The 27,598-nt window shown below is 36.9% G+C and overlaps 1 protein-coding gene and 3 long non-coding RNA genes across 7 annotated transcripts; 2 read left to right on the forward strand and 2 right to left on the reverse strand.

Annotated features, from left to right (window-relative positions):
* Nucleotides 1-247: 247 nt before the first annotated feature.
* LOC145222448 (uncharacterized) lies at nt 248-27,148 on the reverse strand. 3 transcript variants are annotated; one of them, XM_080088582.1, is made up of 57 exons: nt 25,517-27,148; nt 22,245-22,393; nt 22,118-22,173; nt 21,954-22,047; nt 21,600-21,767; nt 21,405-21,535; nt 21,253-21,347; nt 21,108-21,170; nt 20,870-21,024; nt 20,651-20,706; nt 19,648-19,747; nt 19,389-19,541; nt 19,141-19,262; nt 18,867-18,994; nt 18,553-18,695; nt 16,016-16,071; nt 15,845-15,944; nt 15,605-15,763; nt 15,334-15,455; nt 15,093-15,172; nt 14,957-15,028; nt 14,537-14,691; nt 14,408-14,463; nt 13,126-13,219; nt 12,105-12,260; nt 11,909-12,030; nt 11,669-11,751; nt 10,612-10,686; nt 10,208-10,389; nt 10,073-10,128; nt 9,846-9,945; nt 9,386-9,541; nt 8,888-9,009; nt 8,620-8,702; nt 8,353-8,427; nt 7,874-8,025; nt 7,717-7,772; nt 7,530-7,626; nt 7,100-7,255; nt 6,547-6,668; nt 6,349-6,431; nt 6,211-6,276; nt 5,848-5,889; nt 5,365-5,501; nt 4,164-4,225; nt 3,996-4,101; nt 3,507-3,662; nt 3,157-3,287; nt 2,776-2,852; nt 2,582-2,620; nt 2,384-2,495; nt 2,144-2,255; nt 1,827-2,050; nt 1,391-1,554; nt 1,178-1,244; nt 1,029-1,103; nt 248-610 (listed from the first exon to the last, which is right to left on the reverse strand). In XM_080088582.1, exons 1-56 carry the CDS (start codon nt 25,587-25,589, stop codon nt 1,043-1,045), a joined length of 6,012 nt encoding a protein of 2,003 aa, XP_079944708.1. In that variant the 5' UTR covers nt 25,590-27,148; the 3' UTR covers nt 248-610; nt 1,029-1,042. The 3 variants fall into 3 exon arrangements, with proteins under 3 accessions (XP_079944708.1, XP_079944709.1, XP_079944710.1); XM_080088583.1 differs by having other exon boundaries at nt 10,208-10,362; nt 25,517-27,147; XM_080088584.1 differs by lacking the exon at nt 15,605-15,763.
* Nucleotides 16,104-16,867, forward strand: LOC145222450 (uncharacterized). Its single transcript, XR_013859339.1, has 3 exons — nt 16,104-16,446; nt 16,501-16,737; nt 16,800-16,867. It is a non-coding gene; the product is annotated as an uncharacterized LOC145222450 (long non-coding RNA).
* Nucleotides 17,043-18,506, reverse strand: LOC145222449 (uncharacterized). 2 transcript variants are annotated; one of them, XR_013859337.1, is made up of 2 exons: nt 17,765-18,506; nt 17,043-17,254 (listed from the first exon to the last, which is right to left on the reverse strand). It is a non-coding gene; the product is annotated as an uncharacterized LOC145222449 (long non-coding RNA). The 2 variants fall into 2 exon arrangements; XR_013859338.1 differs by lacking the exon at nt 17,765-18,506 and adding an exon at nt 17,347-17,758 and having other exon boundaries at nt 17,231-17,254.
* LOC145222451 (uncharacterized) lies at nt 23,595-23,900 on the forward strand. The gene is made up of 2 exons (XR_013859340.1): nt 23,595-23,729; nt 23,812-23,900. It is a non-coding gene; the product is annotated as an uncharacterized LOC145222451 (long non-coding RNA).
* Nucleotides 27,149-27,598: the final 450 nt, after the last annotated feature.

The raw sequence follows: 27,598 nt of genomic DNA on the forward strand, positions 1-27,598 counted from the left end.
CGGTTTTAGGTGGGTTTTTGACCCCCGAAAATCGAAAGAGCTAAACCCTATCCCTAAAACGCTGAAAACCCTTTTTCAAAAATTGTGTCAATTTTTTTGTCTCTCCGATTCCGGTTTGAACCGGTTTGGAGGTTCGAGAGGTGGCTGAAACCGGTCTAAACCAGTTTTAGTGGATGTGCATTTAAATATTCTGGTTACAAACTGACTCTTGCCTGATTTTGCGTGTTACCGAAGATCACAATCAGTATCAAGTGAAAGTTAACGTTATTTTTTATGTTTTCCATCTTCGGAACTTTCAAACCATTATAGGCAAACTGTTTTTGATCTACGGTTTATTCTCTGCGTACGCCTGTTATAATTTTTGTTTTCAATAAAGGTTACAAAGCTCGCTCTATTTAAACTCGTTTTAAAACATACGGACAAATTACTATCTTTCTATTCATACTGTTTGATTTATGTACGCTAGCATAATGCGTGATATAACACATCATAGAAAATGGTTTAACTAACGCAGAGTTAACGTTTGATAATAATTCAAAGCTTCATCAAGTAGAGGTTTCATCCAAGATCATAACGGTAAAGCGTTTTTTTCTGGGTAGCATATTTTGACCTGTTAAAACAAGCAAAGAATTCATTAGAGGGAATAATGCACAAAATTTTTTATGGAAGAAAGTATAGTTGTTACAATCCGAATGTCCTAAACCAGTCACTTTTATCCTTTTTTATTTTAGTCACCACTCTGCCCGAAAGTTAATCAGTACAAATACAGTTATATCAGAACAAGAAGATGATAAATGAAGCTATATTACTTTGATCAACTGATTGCACTTTAATACTTATAACTACACGGTTTGTAGGATGAACCCAATCTTTTTGAAAACAAATTCTTCACTTGCTAATACAAAATCCCCCCTAGTAGGACCACCCTCTCGTAAATTCTCTTGTCTTAAACTAACTTATATTTTTCTCTGCAACAGGGTAAAATATCTCATTGATTTCAAGTAGCATGTTTAAAAAATGGTCTTCACCTTGTATTGCTGGATCAGTTTTTACGTTGGCTTTTACGTCTTTTTGATGAAGAGCCATCCTGCTTTTTCGGTTGACTGAAAAATATAAAAGCTCAGATTAGTTTTGTAATGTCTCAAATGCTAGGAACTTTTCAACACATAAACAGTACCTTGGTTTTCCACCGAACATGAGATCCTCGAAGTCCTTGATAACCAATCTCTTCGGTTGAGTGTTAACTGTCAAAATATAGGCAAAAACAAGTTTCATTTATGTTTTTATGTGCATTTCTTTGTACATGACTCGACATATAGTTATATATTTTTTATCAACGAATATGTACCACGGTCAAAAGTTTTTTTTTTTGGCGGTATTGTTTACTCACTTGTGCAGATGGAAGATTGCATTTCATCTACAGCAGCAATAACAAGTTGGACAAGCCGGTTGAGGTATTGTCTTGTTTGTCTTGCCTGAAAACGTCCAGAGAAATCAAACGAACAGCGGTTTCTTGTGGTGTTAACAAACCAAGACCGCAAGGTTTGGAAAGCTCTGCAACAACAAATTTAATTGATCTGATATTTATGTTTTTACCTTGTCTTAGATTTATGTTTTAAATCGGTTTTAAGGTTCAGTAGGACACGAAAAAAGTTTCAAACGAAATATTCAGATGATAACTCACTTAAAACTGGAGTGTTTTGAATATTTTTTTCCCGAACAAAAAAACAAAAAAGGGTTATGAAGTCGTTGAAATGTTTAAAAAATCGGGTAAAAATTATTGCAGAATTTAACTGTAAGTTCAAAAAATAATATCGTGTACTTACGGACAAACGTCAGTGGCATTTCTGGACCACAAGTAAATATACATGAACTTTCCAGCTTCCTCCACCAAATCATCGACCACACCAGGATAACATAAATCTGCCAGGTATGGAAGTTCGAATGGAAAGTCCAATTTATTTGCAGCGTGGTGACAAAATGTGTCGACCAAGTTGTTTTTGTCGTCCTTTCTCGCATTTGGAAGATTGCGGAGATACGAAATGATCACCTAAATTTGAACTTTTTCAGTTTTCATTGTTTCAGCTAAAAATACGGTTTTTGAGTATGTTTAGACCTGCGTTTCAAACAACAATTTCAATACCTCAGAGTTGAAATTCGAAGGCACCAGGGTATCAAAATAATTTTCTTTCCATCCCTGGTAACACTGATAAGTTTGAAACGAAACGCAACGGAAGAGTTGGTCCAAGACAGATCTGATATTAAACAACAATGTGTTAAAATACATCAAATAATCTACTTCTAGTTTAACAATCAAGTTTGAAACACTTACAAAAAATAAATTTTAGGTTTGTTTGGGCAAGACAATATAACATAGCCATACCTGCAACTATCTGGGCCCTTGAATCTTTTAGCCTGTTTGCTGAAAATTGCATCACATCTAAAGATGGAGTTGACTGCCACTTTTGCAGTACACGAGGAAAGAAATAGTTCGTCTAAATTGAACAACAAAAATTCGGTTCTGTTTAAATGAAGTTAGGTGATCGCAATAAAGCTAATTAAAAACTATTATTAATTGTACCTGCAGCGGACTGTGTGGTTGGTTGCACAAGAAGAGGTTCTGTAAACAGCACATTGTTTATTAATTGGTAACTGCCATTTGAAACGTGATAACATTTAAGTGATCGGTGGAATAGAGATGTTTTTTTTTTAAGCTAAAACTTTACCAAATTTAAAGTATGTTTACAAAAATCTAAAAATTTACTTTTTTCATACCTACAGCTCCAACAATCACTAACATCATCTCATTGAGAGCTTCGGCAACTTGAGTTTGGGAAACTTTCCATGTTTCACTAAGAAATAATATGTTATTAACAAATCAGCAACAGTGGCTAAGTTCAAACAAGCAGGTCTTCCAGACACTTTAATTTCACGCAGGTTTGGTAATGAACCTGTCAAAAGAACACGTTGCTACTTGCACATGTTGTACTAGCAGCTTCTAGTGTTTTTATTATTAGGATATATCATCTAATTTTCAGGGGCAAAAGTCTCTAACAATATACATAATTTGTTTGTTTTTTCGGCGATGATATCACGTCGCAAATAGACAAACTGCAATTTGAAACATCGCAAACCAAAGAAAGGAAAATAACATACTCTGAAAACAGTGTGTAACCAAAGAACATGTTTCGAACAGTTCCGGAAATTCGAACGGAAGTTTGCAACCTGTCCCTGCTAGAATCGATACTGGGATAATCAAACTCATAGTGCCCTGTTGGACCCCACCTCTGCAAATTAATAACAATGTAGTTTCAAAGTTTCGCAAAGCGAATAAGAACATAATCAAGTGATATGCAATGTAAAAAATGTTGAAATGATCAAAGATACACGAGGAAAGTTATACATTACCCATGTAAATAGTGTAAAAACATATTTGGGAATAACCTACGATTAAAGTGTTGCTTCTGCTGTAGGCAGAGGAAACTGAATTCACAGCCAGTACGTACCTGGTCAGTTATTACAAAGTACACTTCGCAGATCGATGGATCCGAGGCACCGTGCAGTTGTGCCACATGGTACCGGATCTCGGTGCTTCCGTCGTAAATTGAATTGTTAAACTGTTCCCATCCACCCGACCCGTCAGCTCCGGCGTGACCTGAAACCTTCGTAGACACATAGGTTGATTTTTTTTTTTTTTTGATGTTTGCGAATAATACAAGTTTTAGGTGGCCCTGAACTCGATAAACCTGGCCAATACCTAATTTTGTTATAACCGAAGCCCAGGTGTTGATAAAATTACAGTAGGCCGAATGTATATTCAGGCCCAAATTAAAGTCCATTTACTTAAAATTATACCCAAACCCGATTCGAAAAGCCAGATCCGACTTAACTCTGTAAAACACATCAAAAAGAACAACTGATTAAGCAGTGGTTAGCTTAAAGTCATGGTGTTAAGATTTGCATAAATTTCCGTATATTTGATAAACTGTACATACGTCGAATCTAAAATCCCCTGGTTTCGATCCAGACCCAACATCTTTGATCCAAGCCAACGTTGTAAAAGGGTGACCGGCGAAAATTCCAATTTCGTGCGTGTCAGTTCTTTAAAAAAATAAACCAGGCTAGAATATTACAGGTTTACTCAAAAACTCAATTTCACTTACACGTTGGTGGTGTTGTAATTGATTGGTCTTGTAAAGCTGGTCCCGTCACTGCTGAACTTAACCTGTGCACACAAAATACCTTCGTCAGATCTTTAAGGGATACGCTGGACACTTTTGAGTAAATACAATACTAACTGTTGTTAATTCTGCTGATAATGAAATGCTTTGCAGTTTAAGTTACCAGTTTATGTATACTTGGTCGTACAGAATTCAGAAGTAAGCATATTTGTTTAAACTTGCACCTAAAGGTAGGTAATTACCTAAAATGACATATTTTTGCGTTAGTTTTATTCAAACGGTAGGTAGGTAGGTAGGTAGGTAGGTAGGTAGGTAGGTAGGTAGGTAGGTAGGTAGGTAGGTAGGTAGGTAGGTAGGTAGGTAGGTAGGTAGGTAGGTAGGTAGGTAGGTAGGTAGGTAGGTAGGTAGGTAGGTAGGTAGGTAGGTAGGTAGGTAGGTAGGTAGGTAGGTAGGTAGGTAGGTAGGTAGGTAGGTAGGTAGGTAGGTAGGTAGGTAGGTAGGTAGGTAGGTAGGTAGGTAGGTAGGTAGGTAGGTAGGTAGGTAGGTAGGTAGGTAGGTAGGTAGGTAGGTAGGTAGGTAGGTAGGTAGGTAGGTAGGTAGGTAGGTAGGTAGGTAGGTAGGTAGGTAGGTAGGTAGGTAGGTAGGTAGGTAGGTAGGTAGGTAGGTAGGTAGGTAGGTAGGTAGGTAGGTAGGTAGGTAGGTAGGTAGGTAGGTAGGTAGGTAGGTAGGTAGGTAGGTAGGTAGGTAGGTAGGTAGGTAGGTAGGTAGGTAGGTAGGTAGGTAGGTAGGTAGGTAGGTAGGTAGGTAGGTAGGTAGGTAGGTAGGTAGGTAGGTAGGTAGTTTGTATTTTGCACGTAAATGAGGAAAAAGTTACAACGAAAATATCCATGAAAAACGCAAAGTGCAGGGCAGCGAAGGACCGTACGGTCAACGTGTCAGCCACCCCCCTAAACATTAAATATGTGCTAAAAATAAATTTCAGCTTCGCCTACTAATTCCAAATAATATGCCAGGCGTGTACATTGACATTTTCCAAACAGCACTACGTTTTGTCTTGCAGATGCTATATATTTGTCTGTGGTTTCCTTAGGTCATGCAGTATAGTCGTTAAACATTTGGACAGACAAATTACCTAAAATGACATATTTTTGCGTTAGTTTTATTCAAACGTAAAAATCCTTACGATGTTCCCGGTGTCATACATGTCTTGTCCTCCATCACGAATGTTGTACGATGTCCCATCATATTTGTAAGGGTAAAAACCGGGAATGTGGGACAAGATTGATTCACTGTTGCTGCTTATCGCACGAAGAGCAGTGTCTGTAGAAATAAAATGGATGAAAAGTTTGTTTGTTTTACTTTCATGATCGGTGAGTGGGCAGTGCCACAATGCCTTATGCTAACAATGTGTCAGCCGTCGGGTGGCCCGTTTTATGGAAAGTTTGTTAAATGATTTTTTTATTTCATTATTGCCGCTGATACTATCTGCTCTATCTAGAAAAACATTATTTACCGACGCATGGTTAGAACCCTGAAACTGGTTTCTTTGAAAATGTACCAAAGCAAGCAGCAAGCAGCAAGCGCCAACCACAACTGCAATATAAGTTTATAAAAATGCTGTTTCCATTTAAAAGGAACAATCACAAAATGAATATAAATGACTAACCCACAATGCCGCTTGACGGTGATGGTTTTGTAAGCTTTGGGTCTGCGCGAAAAATAAAGTTAAACACTGAAATTTCAAACTTGCTGAACCACTGGAATTTTACAAATATTTTGATGTCGTCAGCAGTTTTTATGTAAATCATTAAAAGCGGTTATAAAAAATCACAAAATATATCAGATAGAAAGAAATTTTTTTCAACCCTTGTAGTTTGTCATGTGCATAAATTGTAATATAGCAAAATATCAAAAAAAGCCGGATTTTATTTTAAAATATGTTTTGACTTTAATCTGTATTAAGTTATGAGTTAAAGCAATTTATTCAGCCGGCAACCAAACATGCAAGATTTTTCTAAAATATCGTTACCAGTAGTTTCTGTTGTGGTAGTTGTGTTTGTTGAAACTTCAGGAGACGGCATTGGCGAATATGTACCTGACAATACATATAAAATGAATGGGTGGTCTTTTTTTCACTAAACATCACATTCACCAAACAATCACCAACCTAAAACATCCATTGAAACAAGTTGTAACACATTGAGCATTGTGGCATTCAGTTCGCCTTTTGTTATTTTACGATCCGGTTCGCTGAAATAACGAAAAACTTTGTTAGCAGTGATATTTTTTCCATATAACGAGTTCAAATTTGCTAACCAAGTTTGAAACTCACAGTGAGAGGATATATTTGAACCACACAACTTACGTTGATAACAAAATGTAACCAAGCATTCCGGAGTTGGTATGGTTACGGACCGAAGCTATACTTCGAATGTATTCTCTGTCTGTTCTAGGTGACTCAAACTCGAATGTTCCTTCGTTTGGACCCTGTAAATTGCGATGTTCATCGATACGTCTGTTTTTAACCCCGTTCAGGTCATTTAACGTTAATATTCTGAAAGCATCGGGTAAAATGTGGTCTCTCATTGTCTTAATGGTAAATTTAAGGCGTGTAGAACAACTCAATATCAATGCAAAGCTTTGCTTTATGTTTTTTACGGAACACATTTTATTACAGTATTTTGGTTTTACTTCAGCGAAATCGACTACAAACCAAGTTCTTAACACAGGTTGTTTTTTCCTTTTGGGCACGTGTTTTGCAAACGTTTGTGTTTGATACGTCATTCCGTTATTTGCGACAGAAATAAATAGACGCGATTACCAAATTGCGGTAACTCCTTGGGGAATAAACGCTACAACATTCGTAAGTTTAAAATTTAAATGCTTGATTGTTTGCGGTACATGTTTCATCTTCTTACCTGCTGGACGATGTAAAAATACACTTCGCAAACAGAAGCATCCCCTGCTCCGTAAACTTGAACGCCTTTAAACTTTAGAATGAATCCGTTATGCGAAAGCGAGCCGAAAAAGTTATGGAAAGTTCCACTTCCATCAGCTCCGAGATTTGATCTTACCTAATTATTATGAAAAACAACATATACATCTTTATTTGCTTTAGTCATAGTCTCGGTGAGAAGTTATTTAAACCGACTTTATCGTCAAACCAAATGTTTGTGCTACGATAGTGCTAAAACAAAACAACTTTTATGCGAAAGAATATTCCTTAAACAAAGACACTTTTCACCAAATTTAAAATGTGTTTATACCAAACAGTGTAAATCAAAAGTTCTTACAGATTTCTGTCATACAAACACAGTTGTGCAATCGTGTGTTTGGGTAAAAAAATACCTCGATTGTGTACACTTTGTCGTCATCGAAATTGGCAAGGGTAAAAAAAGCAATAAAAGGATGATTCGGAAGCGTTGAAAAGGTATAACCGGGCCCTCTGTAATAAAAAATATTTTTTTATAACAGATTAAATCAAACATTTGGAATTTATAACGCAACAAATAAATGCAACAACATGGATACTTACTCGTAAATTTGGCTGTAGTTGACCAAAGTTGTGACGTTGTCCACAATGAAATAAACCTAAAATGCAAAATTAACATAAAGCTGCAACCCATGTGAAAAAAATCTGTGTTTATAAAACATGTAATAGACACAAATATGTGTATTTTCTTTTGTATTACCATATTTCCATCATCATACATATCATTTCCACCATCCGAAATCATTGTCTGTGGATTTCTATCGTCATATCGGTATGAATGAAAATTCTGTATGTGTCGCTCAAGGTTAGCTGATCGAAGACGTTCTTGAAAAACCCTTGTCGCGTTGGCAACTAAAACAAAATAGGAATAAAAAATGAATGTTATTAAACAGGATGGAAAATGGCTTGCTGAAAAGGATTCATGACATATATGATTTTTGTTGCGATCTTGTTTACATTTATCGTGATGAACAATTATAAATTCAAAACGTATCGAACCATTTTCAAGGCAATTATACACACATGGGCATTGATATGATGAAAAGCACAAAAAATTGTCCGTTTTTACGTGTTAGAAAATAAAAACTTTGGTTATATAACCGCGATGTAAAAGATCAGCAATAAAGTAACTATGCCAAATACAATTAAAACAAAACTTCATAAACTTTAATTACTCACGGATTCGCACAGGAATATATGTTGTGTTGAATGCCGAGATGGTTGTATTTGTAATCGTCACATTTGAAGGCATTTCTGAAAATGAGATGGGTTATTTTGACTATCAGGTTGTTAAAACTGGTGGAAGGATAAACCTATAAAAGGCTCAAAAGTACTTATACATGGAAAACTGAATCAAAAGTGTGTTGGTATTACATCGCGGTTATTAGAATCACATTAGGTCTGGGCAACTTGTGTTATTACAAAACTATCAGAAAAATCACTTGCCAATTGTTTCCACCGAAACAAGCTGTAACACGTTGAGCATTGTTGCATTTAATTCTTCTTGGGTTATTTCTCGATCTGGTTCACTGAAACAATGCAAAAACAACTGTAATATGGTGACACGCATATATTGATATGGTATAAAACACCTCTTTTAGAGCAGTTAAAAATGTCATTGTAATACTGTTGCAATATATTGTTTTGATTACAAGATCATTGTTTGAGCTTGCTAGCGAAATAAAACCCCAGTTATTTCCACGACGTTACTTACGTTGACAGTAAAACGTAACCTAGCATCCCTGAGCCCAAGTGGTTACGGACTTTTGCGGTGCTGCGAATAAATTGTCTGTCCTGCCTTGGTGATTCAAACTCAAATATACCCCCGCTTCTCCTCTGCAAACAACAAAAAATGCATCAACATGTTATTAGATAGTAAACCACATGGGTTTTACACCTGAGGCACTGGTTCAGTACATGTATATTAAATCATTCGATTTTTTTAGCCCAATATTTTTTTTCACTTCAAATTTTAATACAACCCAACTACAAACGTTCAACCTAAAAAAATTACTGACTGAAAACAAGGACAAAAAAGCCTCATCAGATTGTTCAAGTTGCAAGGGCTCTCCATAATCTGTAACAAACATTTTTCACAACCAAAATATTGGTGAGAAAAATATTTTTCTGTGAAATGTGAAATGGTATGAGTAAAATGTTTTTTATTTTTGTTTTAAAAAACAAGTTTTAGAGTTAATTATGATTTTTTTACCTCGGTGTGGATGTAGAAATACACTTCGCAAACCGAAGGATCGTCTGCTCCAAAAACCTGAATGCCTTGAAACTCAAGAAAAAGTCCATTAAGCGAAAGTGAGCCGGAAAAGTTCTGGAAAGTTCCTTCTCCATCAGCTCCGAGATTGGATGTCACCTTAGTTATTACAGCAAGCATTATAAACATTTAACCAATTTTTTTGAAGCTGTTGGCACATTAGACCCATAGCTGTAAACGAATTGAACTTTTTATGTTGCCAAAAAACGGTTACTTTTGGCAAATGTACAATATCTTTCCTTCATAACAGAAAATGATAATGCTTGTCTAAGTCGCTTTACCGTTTTCGTCTTCAAACCAGGTATCTCATACGATTTCATTTACCAAAGAGTTTAAATATATAATTATGTCCAAACATCTACACATATGCACCGTACAAATAATTATGGAGTTGTGAATTTACCTCGATAATATATACGCTGTCATCACGTGAATTAGTGGCAATCGTAAAGAAAGCTATAAAGGGATGAACAGGTAGTGTTAAAAAAGTCCATCCGGATCCACTGCAAAAAATAAGTAGAACATTTTCTCAAAACGTATATTGAAAAGATAACGCAGGCACAAACAAAAATCATTTTACAATTTGAACAAATACACAGCCATGATAGGCAAATGAATGCAAATAGCTACTTGTAATTTTGGTTGTAATTCGCTTCTCTTCTAAATCCATTCGCAGTAAAATAAACCTATAATACAAACGCATTAATACAAAAACAAGTCTCTAAACTGATACGATGTATAGAGTTGAATAGTGTTATATCTTACCTCATTTCCATCGTCATACATATCACTTCCTCCATCATTAATCTTCGTCTGTGGTGTATTACTATCGTCATATTGGTATGAATAAAAATTCTGTATGTGCCGATCAAGGTTAGCGGAACGAAGACGTTCTTGAAAAACTCTTGTCACGTCGGAAACTACCGAATATAATGGAGTGTTGCTTGCTACAAAACAGTTCGTGGACATATTCACTTTAATTGGTAATTAAAAACCCCGAACTCATATTTTGAACTTGATTTGTATAAAGGCTGTACTGTACAGGTCGAAGTCTTAAATATCAATAAAACATGGGAGTATATATCGGTATTTTAAGAACTATTTGGAAAAACAAGCATTGAAAAATGTACAACAAAATGTAAACAAACAAAAAAGCATCTTTCACTAACGTGTATCAACGGCCGTTTTATCCTGGTCGGTTGTGGAGATGTTTGTATTTGTGACCGTCTCGTTCATAGTCGTTTCTAGAAAAATGCATTATTATTCACCGAATTAATTGTAATTTCTCGCATGCGAAAACTAAAAAGAGGTGGTAGACTATAGAATATTATAATACTAAAAAGTTTGCGTTTTTATATACATTATGTATCCTGTTTACCGATTTACTATTCACATTATTTGATCCACACATATGATTGATTTTGCAAGCAAAAACGAATGGGTCCACACACACGTGATTATGTGAATTGATTACGCTATAAAAAAGCTCCAGTTTATTTTTGGATTGTTTAGGACATGTTAGTAGAAAGCATCAAACCAAACTTTAAAGGTTTTGTCCATATTCTTTATAAATCATTATATTGTAATATATTTGCAAATTTAATAACAAAGAACGGTAGAAAATGCCGATTCTTTGCGAATTTAATTCCTAATAGGTTTGACCTCACTCTTGCTGTCCAAGCCCAGGTTCAAAACAATTGAAACTTTTCCTAGAAAACCCTAACAGCATCAGAAACACTAATAATAATGAAACAATTTGCTACAAAGGTACAAACATGACAAACAAACAATTGTTTAATATTTCAGCACATTAGGCCTTGTATTTCGGACCTTTAGGACCGGTAAACCTGAAAACGAACATTTCTGGGGTGAAATGTTTGAGTCTAACTATAAGGTACAAAATGCTTTAAAATTTTTGGCAATGCACCAACCAACAAAATAAGAAACTGCTTGATTATATATTATAGTACGTAGAGTAGTTTTAAAAATTTCACGTTTTGTAAGACTACGGTGGATCAATCACAGTAAACCGGTGGGTCAATCACAGTCAAACTTCAGGAGGATCAAATGTGGATGAATCCGTAACATGTGTGTAAAACTGAAAACGTTTGAACAACTCTTTTTTAACCAAACGCGTGAAACAAACCAGCGTTAGACAGAAAAAAACAAGTATGCAAAAAAGCACAAAAGGTTTACCCGTCAACCTTAAAATCAGAAAATGCTTACCAGCAGGACCCGTCGAAATCAGCTGTAACACATTAAGCATGGTTGCATTTAATTCACCCTGTGTTGTTTCTCGACCTGGCTCTCTAAAAGAGAAAAAAAATACTTGTCAAATTGGACCAATTATAAGGATTTTTCGGTCATTAATTATTGTTTACTTTACATTCCTTTTTGAAAGGCTAAAATCGTTAACTAGTTAATTCCTCTGGTAACAATGAACAGAATTCTACAGATCTCACTTACTTGGACAGCAAAATGTAGCCCAAAACACCTGAACCGATGCTATGTCTGACACTGGCTGTGCTGTGGATATCTTGTCTGTTTTGTATCGGTGATTCAAAATTAAATGAACCGAAGCTTCGACCCTTAAAAAACATTTAAATAAATGCCCGTTAAAGGGGAAATGTTGTTGGTTGATCAGTAAACAAAATACGCTTACCTCCTCTCCAACGTAGAAATAAACCTCGCAAACCGAGGGATCATTTGCTCCGTAAACTTGGACGCCTTGGAATTTAAGGAAGAATCCTTTGAGCGAAAGCGAGCCGGTAAAGTTCTTGAAAGTTCCACTTCCGTCAGCTCCGAGATTTGATCTTACCTTAAATATTACGAAAAGGTTTACACTTTCAGCCTCGAGGGCAACGGTAGCCAATTGTTTTTTATTGTGTTATTTGGGGTTTATGGCAGTGCTCTTCAACTAAAATACTTTTACGAAACTATTAACGTATTATAGCTAGTTTTGCGAAATCTCAATAGTAGCCTTTAAAGAGTGATGCAACACAAAGATACTGAGAGAAAAAAAAACACGACCTTGCATTTTACGTTAATTGCAACGCAGAGAAGATAGTCAATAAACTTTAGTGGGGAGCATTACTGTTTGTAATAATATGTATAAATCATTCTTGTTTCAAATTATTACAAACCCCTAAGGTAGTAGTTCTCAAACTGTGCGTCGCGACGCCCTGGTGCGTCGTTTCAATTTTCCAAGGGCGTCGCGGAATAGTTCCGTTTCGTGGTTTTTTGTTGTTGTATCAATAGACACAACTTTAATAATAAGTTTCCTTATTAACGTTTATTTGCTGGTGCGTCGCAAGTCCACAAACTTTTCCAGAGGCGTCGCGAACAACAAAAAGTTTGAGAACCACTGCCCTAAGGCAATGGTTCTTAAACTTTTTCCTTGCTGCACCCCTTTCAAATCACCAACCAATCTTCGCACCCCCTTCTGTAATTGCTTAAATAAATAGACCTAACCAACCTTAAAGATTCAGCATCCCCGCACCCCCTAGGAACAGTTCTCGCACCCCTGGTTAATAACCCCTGCCCTAAGGCATATGAAACCCCAGCGAGGGATGTGTAGATGCGGAGCCCTCGTATGTTCTTTATGGAAAGTAAAATCCCACAAAATACGAGGGGTACATCGTAACAATGAAAGGACGGGACGAATGTGCATTTGGAAAATGTACCTGGATACCAAATGTTTTTTCGATGCTTGTGGAGAAGGTAAAGAATGCAATGAAGGGATGAATACGAAGCGTTGAAAAAGTATAACCCGGTCCCCTGCAAAAAGAAGTTAAATGTTTAATTTACCTCTTTTAGGAAAACAGCCATACAATTTTGCATTTAAAATGATGTATGTTGTAATATGTTTTATAATATGTGTACAACATTCAACAAGAATAAATATAAAATGCTGTACAGGCGTTTTCGTCCACCAGGTTGCATGTTTAACAAAAATGTCGTTCAACTGGTGTTAATGTTAAACAAAAATACTAGTTGTTTTTATCCATAACTTGTATTTTCGCTGACGTTTCGTCCACCAGCACGGTAGGACTTCTTCAGAGCAATGAATGACGAATGCAGGCAACAAGCGAAAGGCGCAAGAACAGCGTGATACCATGAAAAATAATTATATTATAACAAAGGCCATCCGAAAAGAGTAGCGTCCGTTGCAAAACGACGAAGCGGCACTAATGTCCGAAATTTGATGGATTGGTCGGGCGTCTTGGGTGGATTCCTTTTCAAACCGTTGGTACATCGAGCTGTCCCCTAGGAGCGATTGAGCCTAAGTTCGTAATGTAGTCTATCCAAATCTGATGTGGCGGTCAGAAGGTATGTCAAGGCAGTCGATATCGGTACCATCACAAAAGAATATGGCCACATCAGATTTGGATAGACTACATTACGAACTTAGGCTCAATCGCTCCTAGGGGACAGCTCGATGTACCAACGGTTTGAAAAGGAATCCACCCAAGACGCCCGACCAATCCATCAAATTTCGGACATTAGTGCCGCTTCGTCGTTTTGCAACGGACGCTACTCTTTTCGGATGGCCTTTGTTATAATATAATTATTTTTCATGGTATCACACTGTTCTTGCGCCTTTCGCTTGTTGCCTGCATTCGTCATTCATTGCTCTGAAGAAGTCCTACCGTGCTGGTGGACGAAACGTCAGCGAAAATACAAGTTATGGATAAAAATAACTAGTATTTTTGTTTAACATTAACACCAGTTGAACGACATTTTTGTTAAAGAATAAATATATTAAAATTCAACATAATATCAGTGTCGGATAAAAATGATTGTTTGCAATTCTATTGCAGTATTTTTAAAATCGTAAACTTTAAAATGTTTTTTTTTTCGGAAAGTTTAGGCCTTTGTTGATCCTCAACAAGCGTGCAACCACATCGAAATACTAATATGGAATTAGACAAAACGAAAAAAAGACAAAACACAGTGAGTAATTACGTGTAATTTTGGTTGTAATTGGCTGAAGTTTCGTCATCGTCCACCGCAAAATACACCTTAAATGCACAGATTATTAAAACAGTATAAAGTGTTAAACGATACATAATCCTGTATATTATTATGTATTACCTGGTTTCCACCATCATACATATCATCTCCACCATCAGAAATCAAAGTGTTTGGTGAACTTGTATCGTCATATCGGTATGAATGAAAGTTCTGTATATGCCGAACAAGGTTTGCTGAACGAAAACGGCTCTGGAACATTCCAGTAATGAAGGAAACTGAAAAAACATGGTTACTCATCAAACTTCAATAGAAGTTGTCACGATGATGCAAGTTGTTTTATTGGTAACAATTCGGCAGTATTGTAAAATGAATGTCTGACAGTAACAAAAGATCTAAATCTGGGTGTCAATGAAAAAGAAGAACTCTTACGTTAAAGATTTACTTTTATGACAAATAATACAAATACACTTTGATCCTAAAATCCGCAAACTAGATTAGAAAAATACATTGATCAAACGGAAATTACCATCGCCCACTTACGCTGTGTCCTAATCTCATCAGTCAGAACAGTTGAAGTGGTAGCATCAGTGGTCGTGATGTTTTGAGGTGGTTCTGGTAAAATTAAATGCAAGTCAAACTAACAATCCAAGTAAATAAAAAGGAAAACATTATCCACCTTGGTCAAGAATAACATAAAGCGTGTTAAGCAATGTAGCATCGATCTCAGCATCCCTAAGTTTTCGTCCTGGACTTTGTCTGCAAATTGGCAAAAACAAATCTGGTCTTGGTACTGTGTCTTCACAAAAACCAAGCAAATCATGACACAAAAACACTACCTAAGTTCCTTTAAAATATGGATAAGCATTACCAACACGCATAAACGCAGTTTAAGCACATAGTGATTTTTTAAGGCTTACGTTGAAAGTAGGATGTAACCCAGCAAGGCCTTGTCGAAACGTCCACTTAAAGTTGCTTCATAGTTTAAGTTGTTTGTGTCGCGAACAGGGTTTGTGTAGTGAAACGTCTCTCCCAACATATGCTGAATAAACAAAGAGGATGTTGACGACAATTTTAAATCAAAGAAAACAAGTTTTGAAAACAATTCATTGCGATAACATGGTGATTCAGTAAAACAAACTTAATCTTTTTCGACAGTGTCTAATCTGTTAATACCAACAAAATACGTACTAGGTTTTCAACATAGAAAAACACTTTGCAAACGCTTGCGTCTAATCCGGCCCCATAAACCTGGGCGCCGCGATAAACCAAGTTGTAGTCACCCACTCTCACAGCACCACGGATGGTTCTTAGTTGGCCACTTCCGTCAGCCCCGAGATTAGAAACAAGCTGTTGGCAAAATAATTTGGCTCGAGTACATTCGATCTATACTTTATCATCAGTTTAGTAAGTATATTTTTGTACGCCTACCCGAATTGAGAAGTTTCCCACTTTTGGTTCGGTACGATTGATGTAGAAAAATGCAACAAAGGGGTGAATGGCAAGAGTCGAGAACGAATAACCTGGTCCGCTAAAAAAATTTAAAATAACAGTTAAAGATCAGGTAAAGTTGTGAACTTTGGCTGTATCACAACAACGTACTAGTAAGTTTTGTTGTAGTTGACCAATTTCTCATTTCCGTTGACGGAGAGATATACCTAAAAAAGGTTTTCATGAAAAAAATGGCATTAAAGGGCCCCGGCAGCGGCGATGTGACTTTTTCTACATTTTAGCCATTTAGAATTGCCATAATTCAGGGAATCCGAATCACTATTTTTTTTTGTCCTATGATTTGTCGTTTTCGAGATATTCAATCAAACAATGAGCTCTCGAGCGACACCTTGGTTTAAAATGCAGCAGCGATTGTTACGTCACCTCGTACCAACTTCTAACAATGGCGTTGGTCAGCTGTTGTTTTTGTTGCTTGTTTTACCTTTGATGCGTACATTTTTTTTACTGTTTGCAACTGATAAAATTAACGTAGACACTTAGTTGACAGTTAAGGAATATATAACAACTGTTTGCTTAAAAAGGTAGGTGTTTTGTTGTTAACAAAAGGTATTTTTCACGTAACAGTATTATTGTAGGTGTTTATGTACTAACTGTGTGGTAATGGAGGAGAGAACATCATGCGTTTGTTGCCATGAAATTAGTAAGTGCAACAGCAGTTAGCCAAGTTCAACGAATATTCTGAGTCGAATCTGCTTTGTTTTAATGCACATCCTGGATTTGAATATATGTCTCAACGTGTATGCATTAGAAGCAGCATATTATCGATTTAAACGTCAAATCGGAAATCATGATGAGGGTAACACCCGTCACGAGTAAGTTTTACTTTACTGACTACTAACATGCAATATGCCACCAGCAACCTCTATGTATTCAGGCTTTACAGATATACTGCCTACAGAAAATTTGTTGAATGGTGCTGGGGAAGACTTCAGAGTTACGTTGACTGACAGCCACTTGTCAACTATAAGTTGTGAATTCCCTTGTGACGTTGCTGCACAACAATACATGTGGTTGCATAAGCTTTTCACCCAAGGTCCCAACTCTTTGCAATAGGCTTTGTTAGAAAGTGCTGTCAGTTTCTTTTGGATTTCTATATTCAAAACCATAAGCACAAATATACTGGTGTATGCACATCTTTTATTTTCATCATACTTGTACATGCCAAACATAATGTTTTGTTTCTGACGATTCTTCACTAATGTATTTAATGATTTGTGGATGCCTGTCAGTCACAAAGGCTTTAATAAACAATCCTTTGCTTGTGATGCTTTCAATGCATCCCAAGAATCCTTCTTTTCCCATAGCATTGCTGTTTGCCACTTCACTGCCCTAGAAAATATTATGAAATTACCAACTGAGTACCTGAACAAGGTTAATAGCAACAACTTTATTGTTGCAAAGATCCATCATTGTGTATGTACCAAATTTAACTGAGTGTCCAGGGAAATCTGCAGTTAATTTACTTCTGGTACACCATTTACGAATTCCTGACTTTTCCACTTATTTGCAACAGAGAGCAGTACATTTTTGAGCCACAGTCACAAGTGAAACAATTTTTTTTTCTGGTGGGTACTGTGGCACCTTGACATTTCGGGCAAATTTTTAAGAGGTGAAGAAGTTTTCTTTTACACACAATGTATTTTGGTTCATAGCTTAGATTGGGTGGTTCCCTACATGAAAATGTATTGATATTATCACAGCTTTTTTTCATAACCACACTTTTTTGTTATTACCAAGTAAATGGCATGACAATAAACTAAATTAGTATAACATAATGGTAATATTGAAGACTATAATGTTAAATGAGATTATGTCACAAAAAAATTAACTAAAGCATACCATACGCTGTGTGACTACTTTTCTTGCAGCTACTCTGATTGCCATTTCTTGCTGAAGAAGAATGTTCTCATAAATACATGGAATGGCATTTGGCTTTAACACCACAACTTTGCCATACCCCTGTCATACTGCAATTTTCTTGTGAAACATTCATCTGTGAAATGTAGGCTACAAAGAACACTGCATTTTGTTGGTCGCTTCCACTTTCTCTTCACGTTAACAAATTTAATCCAAGCTGACCGCAATCGCTTTATACTTGGAAAGCGAAAAAGTGCGATATTGCTGGCCTTTTGATTTCTTCTCGAATAGCAACCATACACAGAACACACTGCAGGCATTTTTGCACACTTTTGAGTATAAAAATGAAAGCAATTAAACACCAAAATACCTAAACTGACTAACGTAATTGGCGCCGCAAAATATTATACAACCACCGACAACAAACAAGCTCCAAACCAAGTTGGTACGAGGTGACGTCACACGACGTTTGAGCTAAGTGACAAAATATCCGCAAGGTGTCAGTGTTTTTAGATTTAAAACGTAAATATTTGACCAGTAACTTCGATTTTTGTGGTTTTAAACCTGGAATCGTGTTCATAAAAATACGACAAACAACATATTAAAAAATAATTTTCCGATGCCGGGGCTCTTTAAGTCTGACCTATAATTGTGTGCTCACATATAGATGATTGTTTTTTGATTGAATGTTGTTTTAATAAGTGACATAAATGACAGTAAAATATTTTTTAAACTATCAGGTTATTGAAATTGATATATGCTTATGGTACCGTGTTTCCTGTATCAAACATGTCATTTCCACCATCAGGAATCGAATTCAGGCCACTATAAGTATAGCGATGAAAGTCGGGAATAAATTTTGTCAAGTTTGCTGATTGCAATCGGTGCAGCAACGAATTGGTCGCTTCAGTAACTGCAAACCACAAGTTATAATGTAATAAACGATTGTTACCGTTTAGTTATAGTACATAATATATTATGAAATTCTATTTTCGTCCATAGAATATTGTTGGAAACACTATCACAGAAACATATAAGTTACCAAAAAGATCGAACTATATCAGAATGGAAATCGTTTGCTTACTTGCTTGACGTTGAGGACTTTCAGCAGGCGGTTCTGTTGGAGCTACAAACTGCCCTAGTATAACACCCAGCGTCATATGCATTGTTGTTTTCAGCTGATCTTGCGTGATTTTTAGTCCTGGACTTTTGCTGCAACAAAATAGGTGATTAGAAACTGGACAAATTAGTTCCGAACAATATTCCCAACGAACGTGTAAAAAGATCCAACTTAAATAAAATAGAGACTTACGAAAAAAATAGAAGAGAGGAACATTTTATCAAGCCAATGCACTTACGTGGACAACAACATGTAACCGAGTAAAGCCTCGTCAGTGATGCTTGTTAGTTGAGCTGTACTTCTAAAATAGGTGCGTGTTTGCGATGGTGAAGAAAACAAAAATTTTCCCCCGCTTTGGGTCTACAAAAATTAAAATCATGACACATTTGTAATATTGATTACTATTAGGATTCTACTCAGCGTCGTTTTAATGGCTCAACTCTATTGGAACAAAAGTTACTTCAACGTTTTTCTTGAAAAGTTCACCTTTAAGACGTAGAAAAAAACTTCACAAACGCTTGCATCTCCAGCACCATAAACCTGAACTCCACTAAAAACTAATTGGTAGCCACCGAGCGACACAGAACCAGAAAAGTTGTGAAAAGTTCCGGATCCATCTGCTCCGAGATTTGAACTTAACTAAATAGAAACGCACATCAGTATACTTTGTTGATTTATATCGGCATTAGCACAAATTATTGCAACAATAGTTGTATGCTTTTATTTAAGAAAAAAACGTTTGTACCCGTATTGAAAATGTCTTGTTTGACGGTTCAGTGAGATTGATGTAGAACATGGCGATAAAAGGATGATTTGCAATGGTGGAAAATGTGTAGTCAGGTCCGCTAAAACAAATGAGAAAATCTATGGATGCTATAGCAGAAGTTATTTAAAACTTGAAAGATAACTTTCTTGTGTATATTCTCATCGCTTCTGTCTAAATCGAGTGTCCAGTAATGGCACAATGGCGCTTTGATACATATTTAGGACTGTATGGATACTGGGTCGACCAGGCAAGAATTGTGAACAACAAGGCACGACCTAGGTGTGTTGTATTTCAGACCAAAGGACTGATAAGTCTAAGCAAGGACAATTGAAGGTTAAAGGGTGAAAATGGGTAAATCTTACTTAAGTTACAAAATGCTTCATAATAACTTACTTTACAACGCACAAACCAAAACAATGTTTGAAAAACATTGGAAAAAATAGCGAAGTCGCTGCTACAACCACAACTTTCTTTTCGCTGGCATTAAGTGTTATACTTGTTGCTTGGTTTAAGCAGGTAAGCGAATGCAGCACATGTCAAAACCAAGTATTGGCTTTTAAGCGCTTATATTACTGTACAAATACTCTAGTCAAGCGCAGGCAGGAAAAGAAGAATTTCGGGGTTTCAAAAACTTCGTTTCGAAAAACTAAAAGGTTTGGCGTACGTACCACGTTGTTTAAAGAGTGCCAATTAACGTTTTTCATTGAAGTTAACCCTATAGGGTATACTCAAAGAAGAGGCGCCGTTGATGGATTAACAGTTAACAGCTATTTAAACATGTAACCTTTCCTTCCAGAAACGTTTTGGGACTTGCCTTGACTCGAACTGCCAATGATCTGACTTGACTTGACACTCAAACCTCATGTGACTTGACTAGAGACTCGAACCCCTTTTGACTAGATTTGACTTGGGATTTGACAAATATGACTCGTTTCCCACCCCTTTGCTAAAGGGACCAAAAATGTCAATTGAAAGCACTCACGTGTATGTCTCATTGTATGTGGCAAGCGTCTCATTTCCATCCACAGTAAAATATACCTAGTAATTACATGTTGGTGGTAAACAGCAACAAATTAAAGAAATGAAACATGTTAGTGGTAAACAGCAACAAATTAAAGAAATGAAACATGTTGGTGGTAAACAGCAACAAATTGAAGAAATGAAACTAATCGCATCATCTATAACAGCTTTTTGGGTCTACCTTGTTGCCAGTATCAAACATATCATTTCCGCCATCAGACATTTTATTAATCGGAGGGGAGATGTCGTCATAAACATATGTATGGAAATCGGGGATATTTTGCGTTACGTTGGCATACCGTAACCGTGTCAGCAATACGTAGGTTACATCAGCAACTGTTAATCACCAAAAAAACATGTTGGAAACATTTGTAATCACTATAAGTTGGCAAATATATAAGATGATCATGATAACTTACTTAGTTGTTTGTGCGATTTTTTAGTAATCCCGGCTCCAGGGACCACGGTTGTGTTTTGTGGAGCTAGTGGTAAAATAAGTTTCAATGGTGTTATAATATAACATCAAAATTTGGCCGAAAATAGGAAATAATAATCTATTTATACCTTTTGTGGTTGGTCCAACTTGTGAGAGAATGCTTTCGATAATCGCTTTAACAGTTGTTCTGATTTCCAGTTTGGTAACGACTCCCCCTCCGTTCCTGTTAATGTAGTATTGGTTAAATGCGGGTTTGCAGTTGCATTTTGATTTTACTTACTTTGACAAGAGAGTGTAGCCGAACAACACTTGGTTAAACATATCCCCGGTAAGAATGCCCATATGTACTGAATCGCTACCTGGATTGGGTGGAGAATTGTGGAAAACAAGGCGAGCGGACGAGTTGTTCATCTATCAAAACAAACACTTGTTTGGTAACATATTTTTCTTGCCTCGCAAAAGTTTTTACTCAGACCTGTGAATTGAAATTTTTGACAACGAAGAACACTTCGCAAATAGATAAGTTGCTTCCCGCTTTGTAAAGTTGAAACCCAACAACATCCACAATTGTGTGACCGCTTACGAAACTGTCTTGAAACGTGTCACTTGATCCAGCACTGTCAGAACCGAAGTTAGAAGTAACCTAAACAAGGAATTTGAAAAGGTGTGCTTGTCACAAAAACACCCAATTTGAAAAAACAAGTTACATTAATCAGACGCCTATACAGAGAGCAGATAATATCGAAGGGAAAAAACTATATTACGTAGGAGTTTTAAACCTAATCAAATACAACACAAGAATTTGAGGTATATTTTTTTTTAAACTCACTTCCATAACGTATTTCGTGCTATGACTTTTTTCTATCCACCATAGGGCGACAAAGGGGTGTGTTGCGACAGAAGAGAAAACTGAAGTTTTGTCCCTGACAAAAAATAAATGAAATTAAAAAAAACACCTTAGTATTAAACAGGGCTTTAATGGTTACAGCATACCTGTAAGTCTGCCCATACTGAATCTTGGTTGCTGAAGCATTCACAACAATTCGTATCTGAAAAAAAAACATTCGCGTTGTCCACAAATGTTTTGAAAGAAAATGTTGCCAATCTGTCAACATTATACCTTGTTTCCGGTATTGTACATGTTCAACCCGCCGTCGACTATACTCATTTGATTAGGGTCATCGTATGAATAATTGTGAAAATAAGATGGACGCATCAGACTCGCGCTACTGGCAACTGCAGCAACAGCGTTGTCAATGTCGAACGATCCTATAAATCAAAATCGTATGTGTTAACACAACTTAAAAAGTTGGTGTCTGCCGTAAACAAACCGATTTAGTTTGTATAACAAATCTATTAAGGGTTACGAGACATAAATTTTCGGTGCCACTTGCGTCTGACGGATAATTATCAACAGGGGCGGCTCGTGCTAGGGTGCTGCGGAGCTGCAGCACCCCCTAGATATTTTTACTTAATATTCCTACCACAACATTATAGATAACTTTCATGATACTTATTTTTTTATTCTTAAGTATATTTTTTATAAGTATAATTTCCGCCCTGATCGGCATTTTTTTCATTTAAAAAAAAATAATGGCATTAATATGTTATCTATGGTGGAACTGCAGCTCCAGTTTCATGACGAATCGTGACGTTTTGCATTTGTGCGCATGCGCACTTGGAAGAGCTACATGCCGGGCGAAATAGGCGACAGGGTGCTGCGGCTCGCGCAGCTCCACCAATCACGCAGCGTGTGAACCGGCCTGTAGTTCAGTGTTGTCTGTTCCGGGTTTACTGTGCTGCAAAACCAAACCCGTTTGCTATCTTCTTAAGTTAGACAGTGAGTACAGTTAAATAATTATTTTGCCATCTTTTAATTTATTTGTTTGAAGGTTAATCGTGTTTTTTTAAGATGACTGTAAGTGGGCTTCAGTTTTTGTAGTGATCATTGAATTAAAAAGTGTAACTATACCGCCTTGAAAAAGAAAAAAAGTCATCTACCCTTTGAAAAGTCACGATTAACCTTTATAATAAAAACCTGAATAAAAAGTTAAGAAAATTGGGATAAAACATCTGCTATTCCAAATATGTCATGCAGGAATAAGCAACCACAAGAAGTTTTAGGTTTGAATGCTAACAAAGAAAAAATAGCTTTGTGACTGTGAAGTTAAATGCCTTACTGAAGTTCAGGCAATATTAAATGCAGAACAAACAATTGCACAAGCAACAGGAATGTTAATGTTACATCGCCATCGAACATATTATTACGTTTTCTATGTTTCCCGCCAGTAACCTTAACTCTCTTGTATGGCGCAATGTTGTGCAACCTGGTGACATTATCTATCACACAATCGGTGCTTATGATGTCACAACCTTGGCATTGTTTTACTGAAGTCACGAGTTGTAAGTGTGACTGCCTCGTGTTTATTAGCGACTGGATGTTATAGAGGCAGCATGCTTTATATGTTTCTTTGGTAACGAATAGGAAATTTGTGCTAACTGAACTGTTGCCGGTCGTCCAATGTGTAATTGTGCATTTCTGGCCCACGGATCCCACACCGTCGTCAGCCAACTTGCTGTTGCTGTAAATAACTGTATTATTCCGGTAAGCTGTGTTGCCTAAAGTCTCGCAGTTCGTTACTAATGTGTTTTGGTAATGTTTATTGAATTTGATGCTGTGTTTGCAGAACCTAAAATCTCCTGATCGCTTTGAATGTTACTGTGACTCTGGTCCTATAATAGTTCGGTAAGAGTCAACTGTACTGATAATTTCTCGTCTGTTTCCTTAACTAAATTAGTGCATATTTGCAGAAATCGCATTTGCCTTTGTGCTCGTCTTGCTGCTGAACCCTCGAGCGCCATCTCTCGTCTCTGTCCTCAATTGCCTTAATAAAGATTTCGTTATTTTGGCTCTTGGTGCCTTGGAGTTGTTGAGCGCGAGGAAAGGCGCGTTGAGAACCGTTCTAGGAATTTAAGCGATCACCTCTGCTGTGCTGTCTGGGCGCATAGAGTCACGCCCTCTACTAATTAAAAGGCGGCGCAACAGTTAAAATACCTTTGTGATGACAATTTCAAGTTTTGTTTTTTTAACACACCATGTGGACAGTATTTGCAACCAAGTGCAATCTTGTGTTGATATAATGGACATGTACTGTTTCTCTAAACAGTAGCTGCTAAATTGCTTCACAGGAAATGTTTCTTAAGAATGAACATTGTACAGGGGAGATAGTAGTGACCACCAAGCATATCCTGTTGTTAGAAAAGTTACTGAAACTTTTAAAACGAAAGGCCAGTTAGCCAGCAATTTCCATGAGTCTCTCAGAGGCAAAACGGTTCTTGTCAACACTGAAAAGGATGCAAACTTTTCTAAGGAACACCTATATTTTCAAAAAGACTTGCACTTGCAGTGATAGAACTAAATAGAAAAAAAACAGTTTCTTAGTTGTCATTTGGAAATCAAGGAAGAAGATATCGATTATTTTGCTCAAACTATAACTTTATGATTCATTTTGGTTGTAAAATAGAAGCACAAGGTTTAGTAATATGTTTTAAATTTATGTGAGTGTTGTAATTTTCAAAGCTTGGAGAGTTTTGCACTACAAAAAAAGGAATTATAAGCTATTGCCACCAAGTAAAGCAGCAAGTACAGCATTTAAAAAACTTAAAAACAATTAGGAAACTAGTTGTACACAAAAATTAAGAAAATATGTTGAATAAAATAAGCAATTTCGGACACAAATATAATGTGGTTGTTAAATTTGTCAGTTATGATACAAATAAAAAGCTTTATGGCTAGTTTTTGTGGCAATTATAATTTGTGAAGTGTCATAGAATATGTTGAAAATGCTGACTGTGGCTATAAGTTACCTAAATGATACATGACCATATTAATGACTGAATAACAAGTGTCTTAGTTAGTAGTCATTGTTATAACCAGTTTTACTTTAATGTTGTCCAACTGAAACACTTCGACCTCTTTCGACTCATTTATTAATAATTTTTGTCTACATACTGTTGTTGTGTTTTACCGTATTTACAACCGCTTCGTTTCGAGTCTGTGTCACGTGTGTTTTTGTGCCACATTATTACTGCATGTTATTGAGTTTGGTCCGTCGCTGTGCAAGTAAACAAAATTCCCCAATGATACCGTCTGCTGTTTACACTCGTGTACATTATTGCGTAACAAAAATTACGTCACAATGGAGTTGCCAATTAAGATTTGTGTTTTTCTGCACAAAACAATGATTAGAAAACTAGAAATGTAGCTTTTCTATATATTGCCAATTTATATTTGTTCAATAAAGGCTAAAATTTGGAGCAGCACCCCCAGAAATTTTAGGCACGAGCCGCCACTGATTATCAAGAAGGTAGTAAGTTAGAAGTAAGACTTACCTTGGCTTTCTCCGTGTTTCACGAAGATCAACACAACCAGCAAACAACACATAAACATGTTGTCTAACCCCATCCTTCCCTAGTACGGATACAGACAAAATATCGTTTTATTAGACCATACATATACCACGAGGTAAAATGCTCCGCCAAAAGCTGATCCCTACGGGCGGCTCGCCCCCTGCCAATTTAATCCCGATCTCAAATTCCTAAAGTTAATATTTTGTTTTTAACTTTCCTACTTTGTGCAGCGCAAATCTACTTAAAGTTGTCGTTAAAATTAGCTCAATACCTGCTGCGCAAAAACAACTATTCGTATCTAAATGAACTCAGCTGCATTGCTTGCAGTCGATCACGACATCCCCTTATATTCATGCCTACGCTCAAGGCGGAAGCTACCTCCTGCCGTGATTGAACTAGTTGCAAACTTCGAATGCATTTAAACCTAGTAAGCCTAACGTGCTTGGTCGGAAAAAATGCACGTTCCACTTACTGACAACCGAGTGCGAATTGCTTTACCTAGCTAATAAATCCGTCTCAGTTTTGTGAACGCTGGAGGTAAACTTACGTAACTTGTTTGAACTACAAAATATACTGCTATACAGACATAGTCAAACAATATAGGCAATAGAGCAGGGGTGGCCAACCGGTCAAAGCCTAAGAGCCAATTTTTTTACTGTGTTACCACAAAGAGCCGCATCATAGACATGGACACATATCTTCATTTCCTCGTCCCTAATTCCTTACACTCAGAGACTTGTGCTTAGCCAGACTTTGTGGTATTTTCAACTAATGCGCCCCAAACTTACGAATTTATTGCCACGTCACTAGTGCATTCAACACCAACAATCGCTCAATTCAATTCAAGATCCAGAGCCCATAAACCATAACGTTCGTCATAACCCGAAAAACAATGGACTGAAACGTTATTCATTTTGGAACAAGTTGTTGTAAATATTGCTGTTGCTTTGTGTCTCATTCGCATTGTACGAAACAATCCGCAATTATTCATTGTTTAACAATTGAATATTTGTCGTCATAATCAAGCCATTTGCCACATAAGGTTGCAGTTTCAAGGTAAGGTTTGTGACCATACCGATAGTAAGTTTGTTCAAGAGCAAAATTGTTATAGCTTTACTTCAAATTTAACGATTTTTGTACCAGATCGCCACAAACTAATCAAAATATCCACAGTGTCCCTAAACTTCCACAACAACGTAAGAGCCGCATAAAACCTGGCAAAGAGCCGCATGTGGCTCGCGAGCCGCGGGTTGGCCACCCCTGCAATAGAGCGAAGACCCGGCATACTGTTCCCAACTTTCAATGCATTTACTTTTGTTTCTCTGTTGCAATGTTTACAACATGCAGTCATGCACACTCTGTAAACTAGCTATACTTGCAGCTTTTCTATAGGTGAAGATATTTGTCTGCAAAATCATACAATACCGAAACATCCCGAGTTTAAAACGTTTGCGCCTACAAATTCGACATTCCCTAGTCTTGGTAGAGAACATAAATCATTTTAAAAATGTCCCACGAACGCCCACGCGTGCATCATACCGACTAATCCTAATCTTCAGTTAGGGTATAATCAATGCTGTTCGACACCAAACTTGCCGCCTACTGTTTGCTGCAGGCACGTGGATTTTATCACGTGAGACCCAGCTCTTTATGCTATTACACATTTTCATGCCCCCCAAAAGACTAGTACATTTATTGCGAGTTTCCTAACTTCAATCGTGTCCTATTTAAAGGTGTAACGTAAACAATAGTCTCCGTGCTTTCAACTCGGCCTCCTTGATAAATGTGTCAAGTACTGATTATGTTTTGTTTCGTAGTAGTTTCTTTTCTTGCGCAAGGAATCCAAAGATCAAGGCGATTCCAAGCATGCTTGAAACTTTCCGAGCGACGTAAGTCCCTGTCGCCCTTCTTACATGCTGATCTGAGCTAATGTATGCAACCAGAATCTTGGTCCACATTCCAAACGCATCTATCGGTACATAAAGTTCTTTAGCGAAGAACAAACGCATACTTGACAACAGGTTACTCCTGTTTGACATGATGATAGAAGCGATTCGCATTGTT

The sequence above is a fragment of the Phallusia mammillata genome, chromosome 4, assembly GCF_965637545.1.
Source record: "Phallusia mammillata chromosome 4, kaPhaMamm4.hap1.1, whole genome shotgun sequence".
Lineage (NCBI taxonomy): Eukaryota > Metazoa > Chordata > Ascidiacea > Phlebobranchia > Ascidiidae > Phallusia > Phallusia mammillata.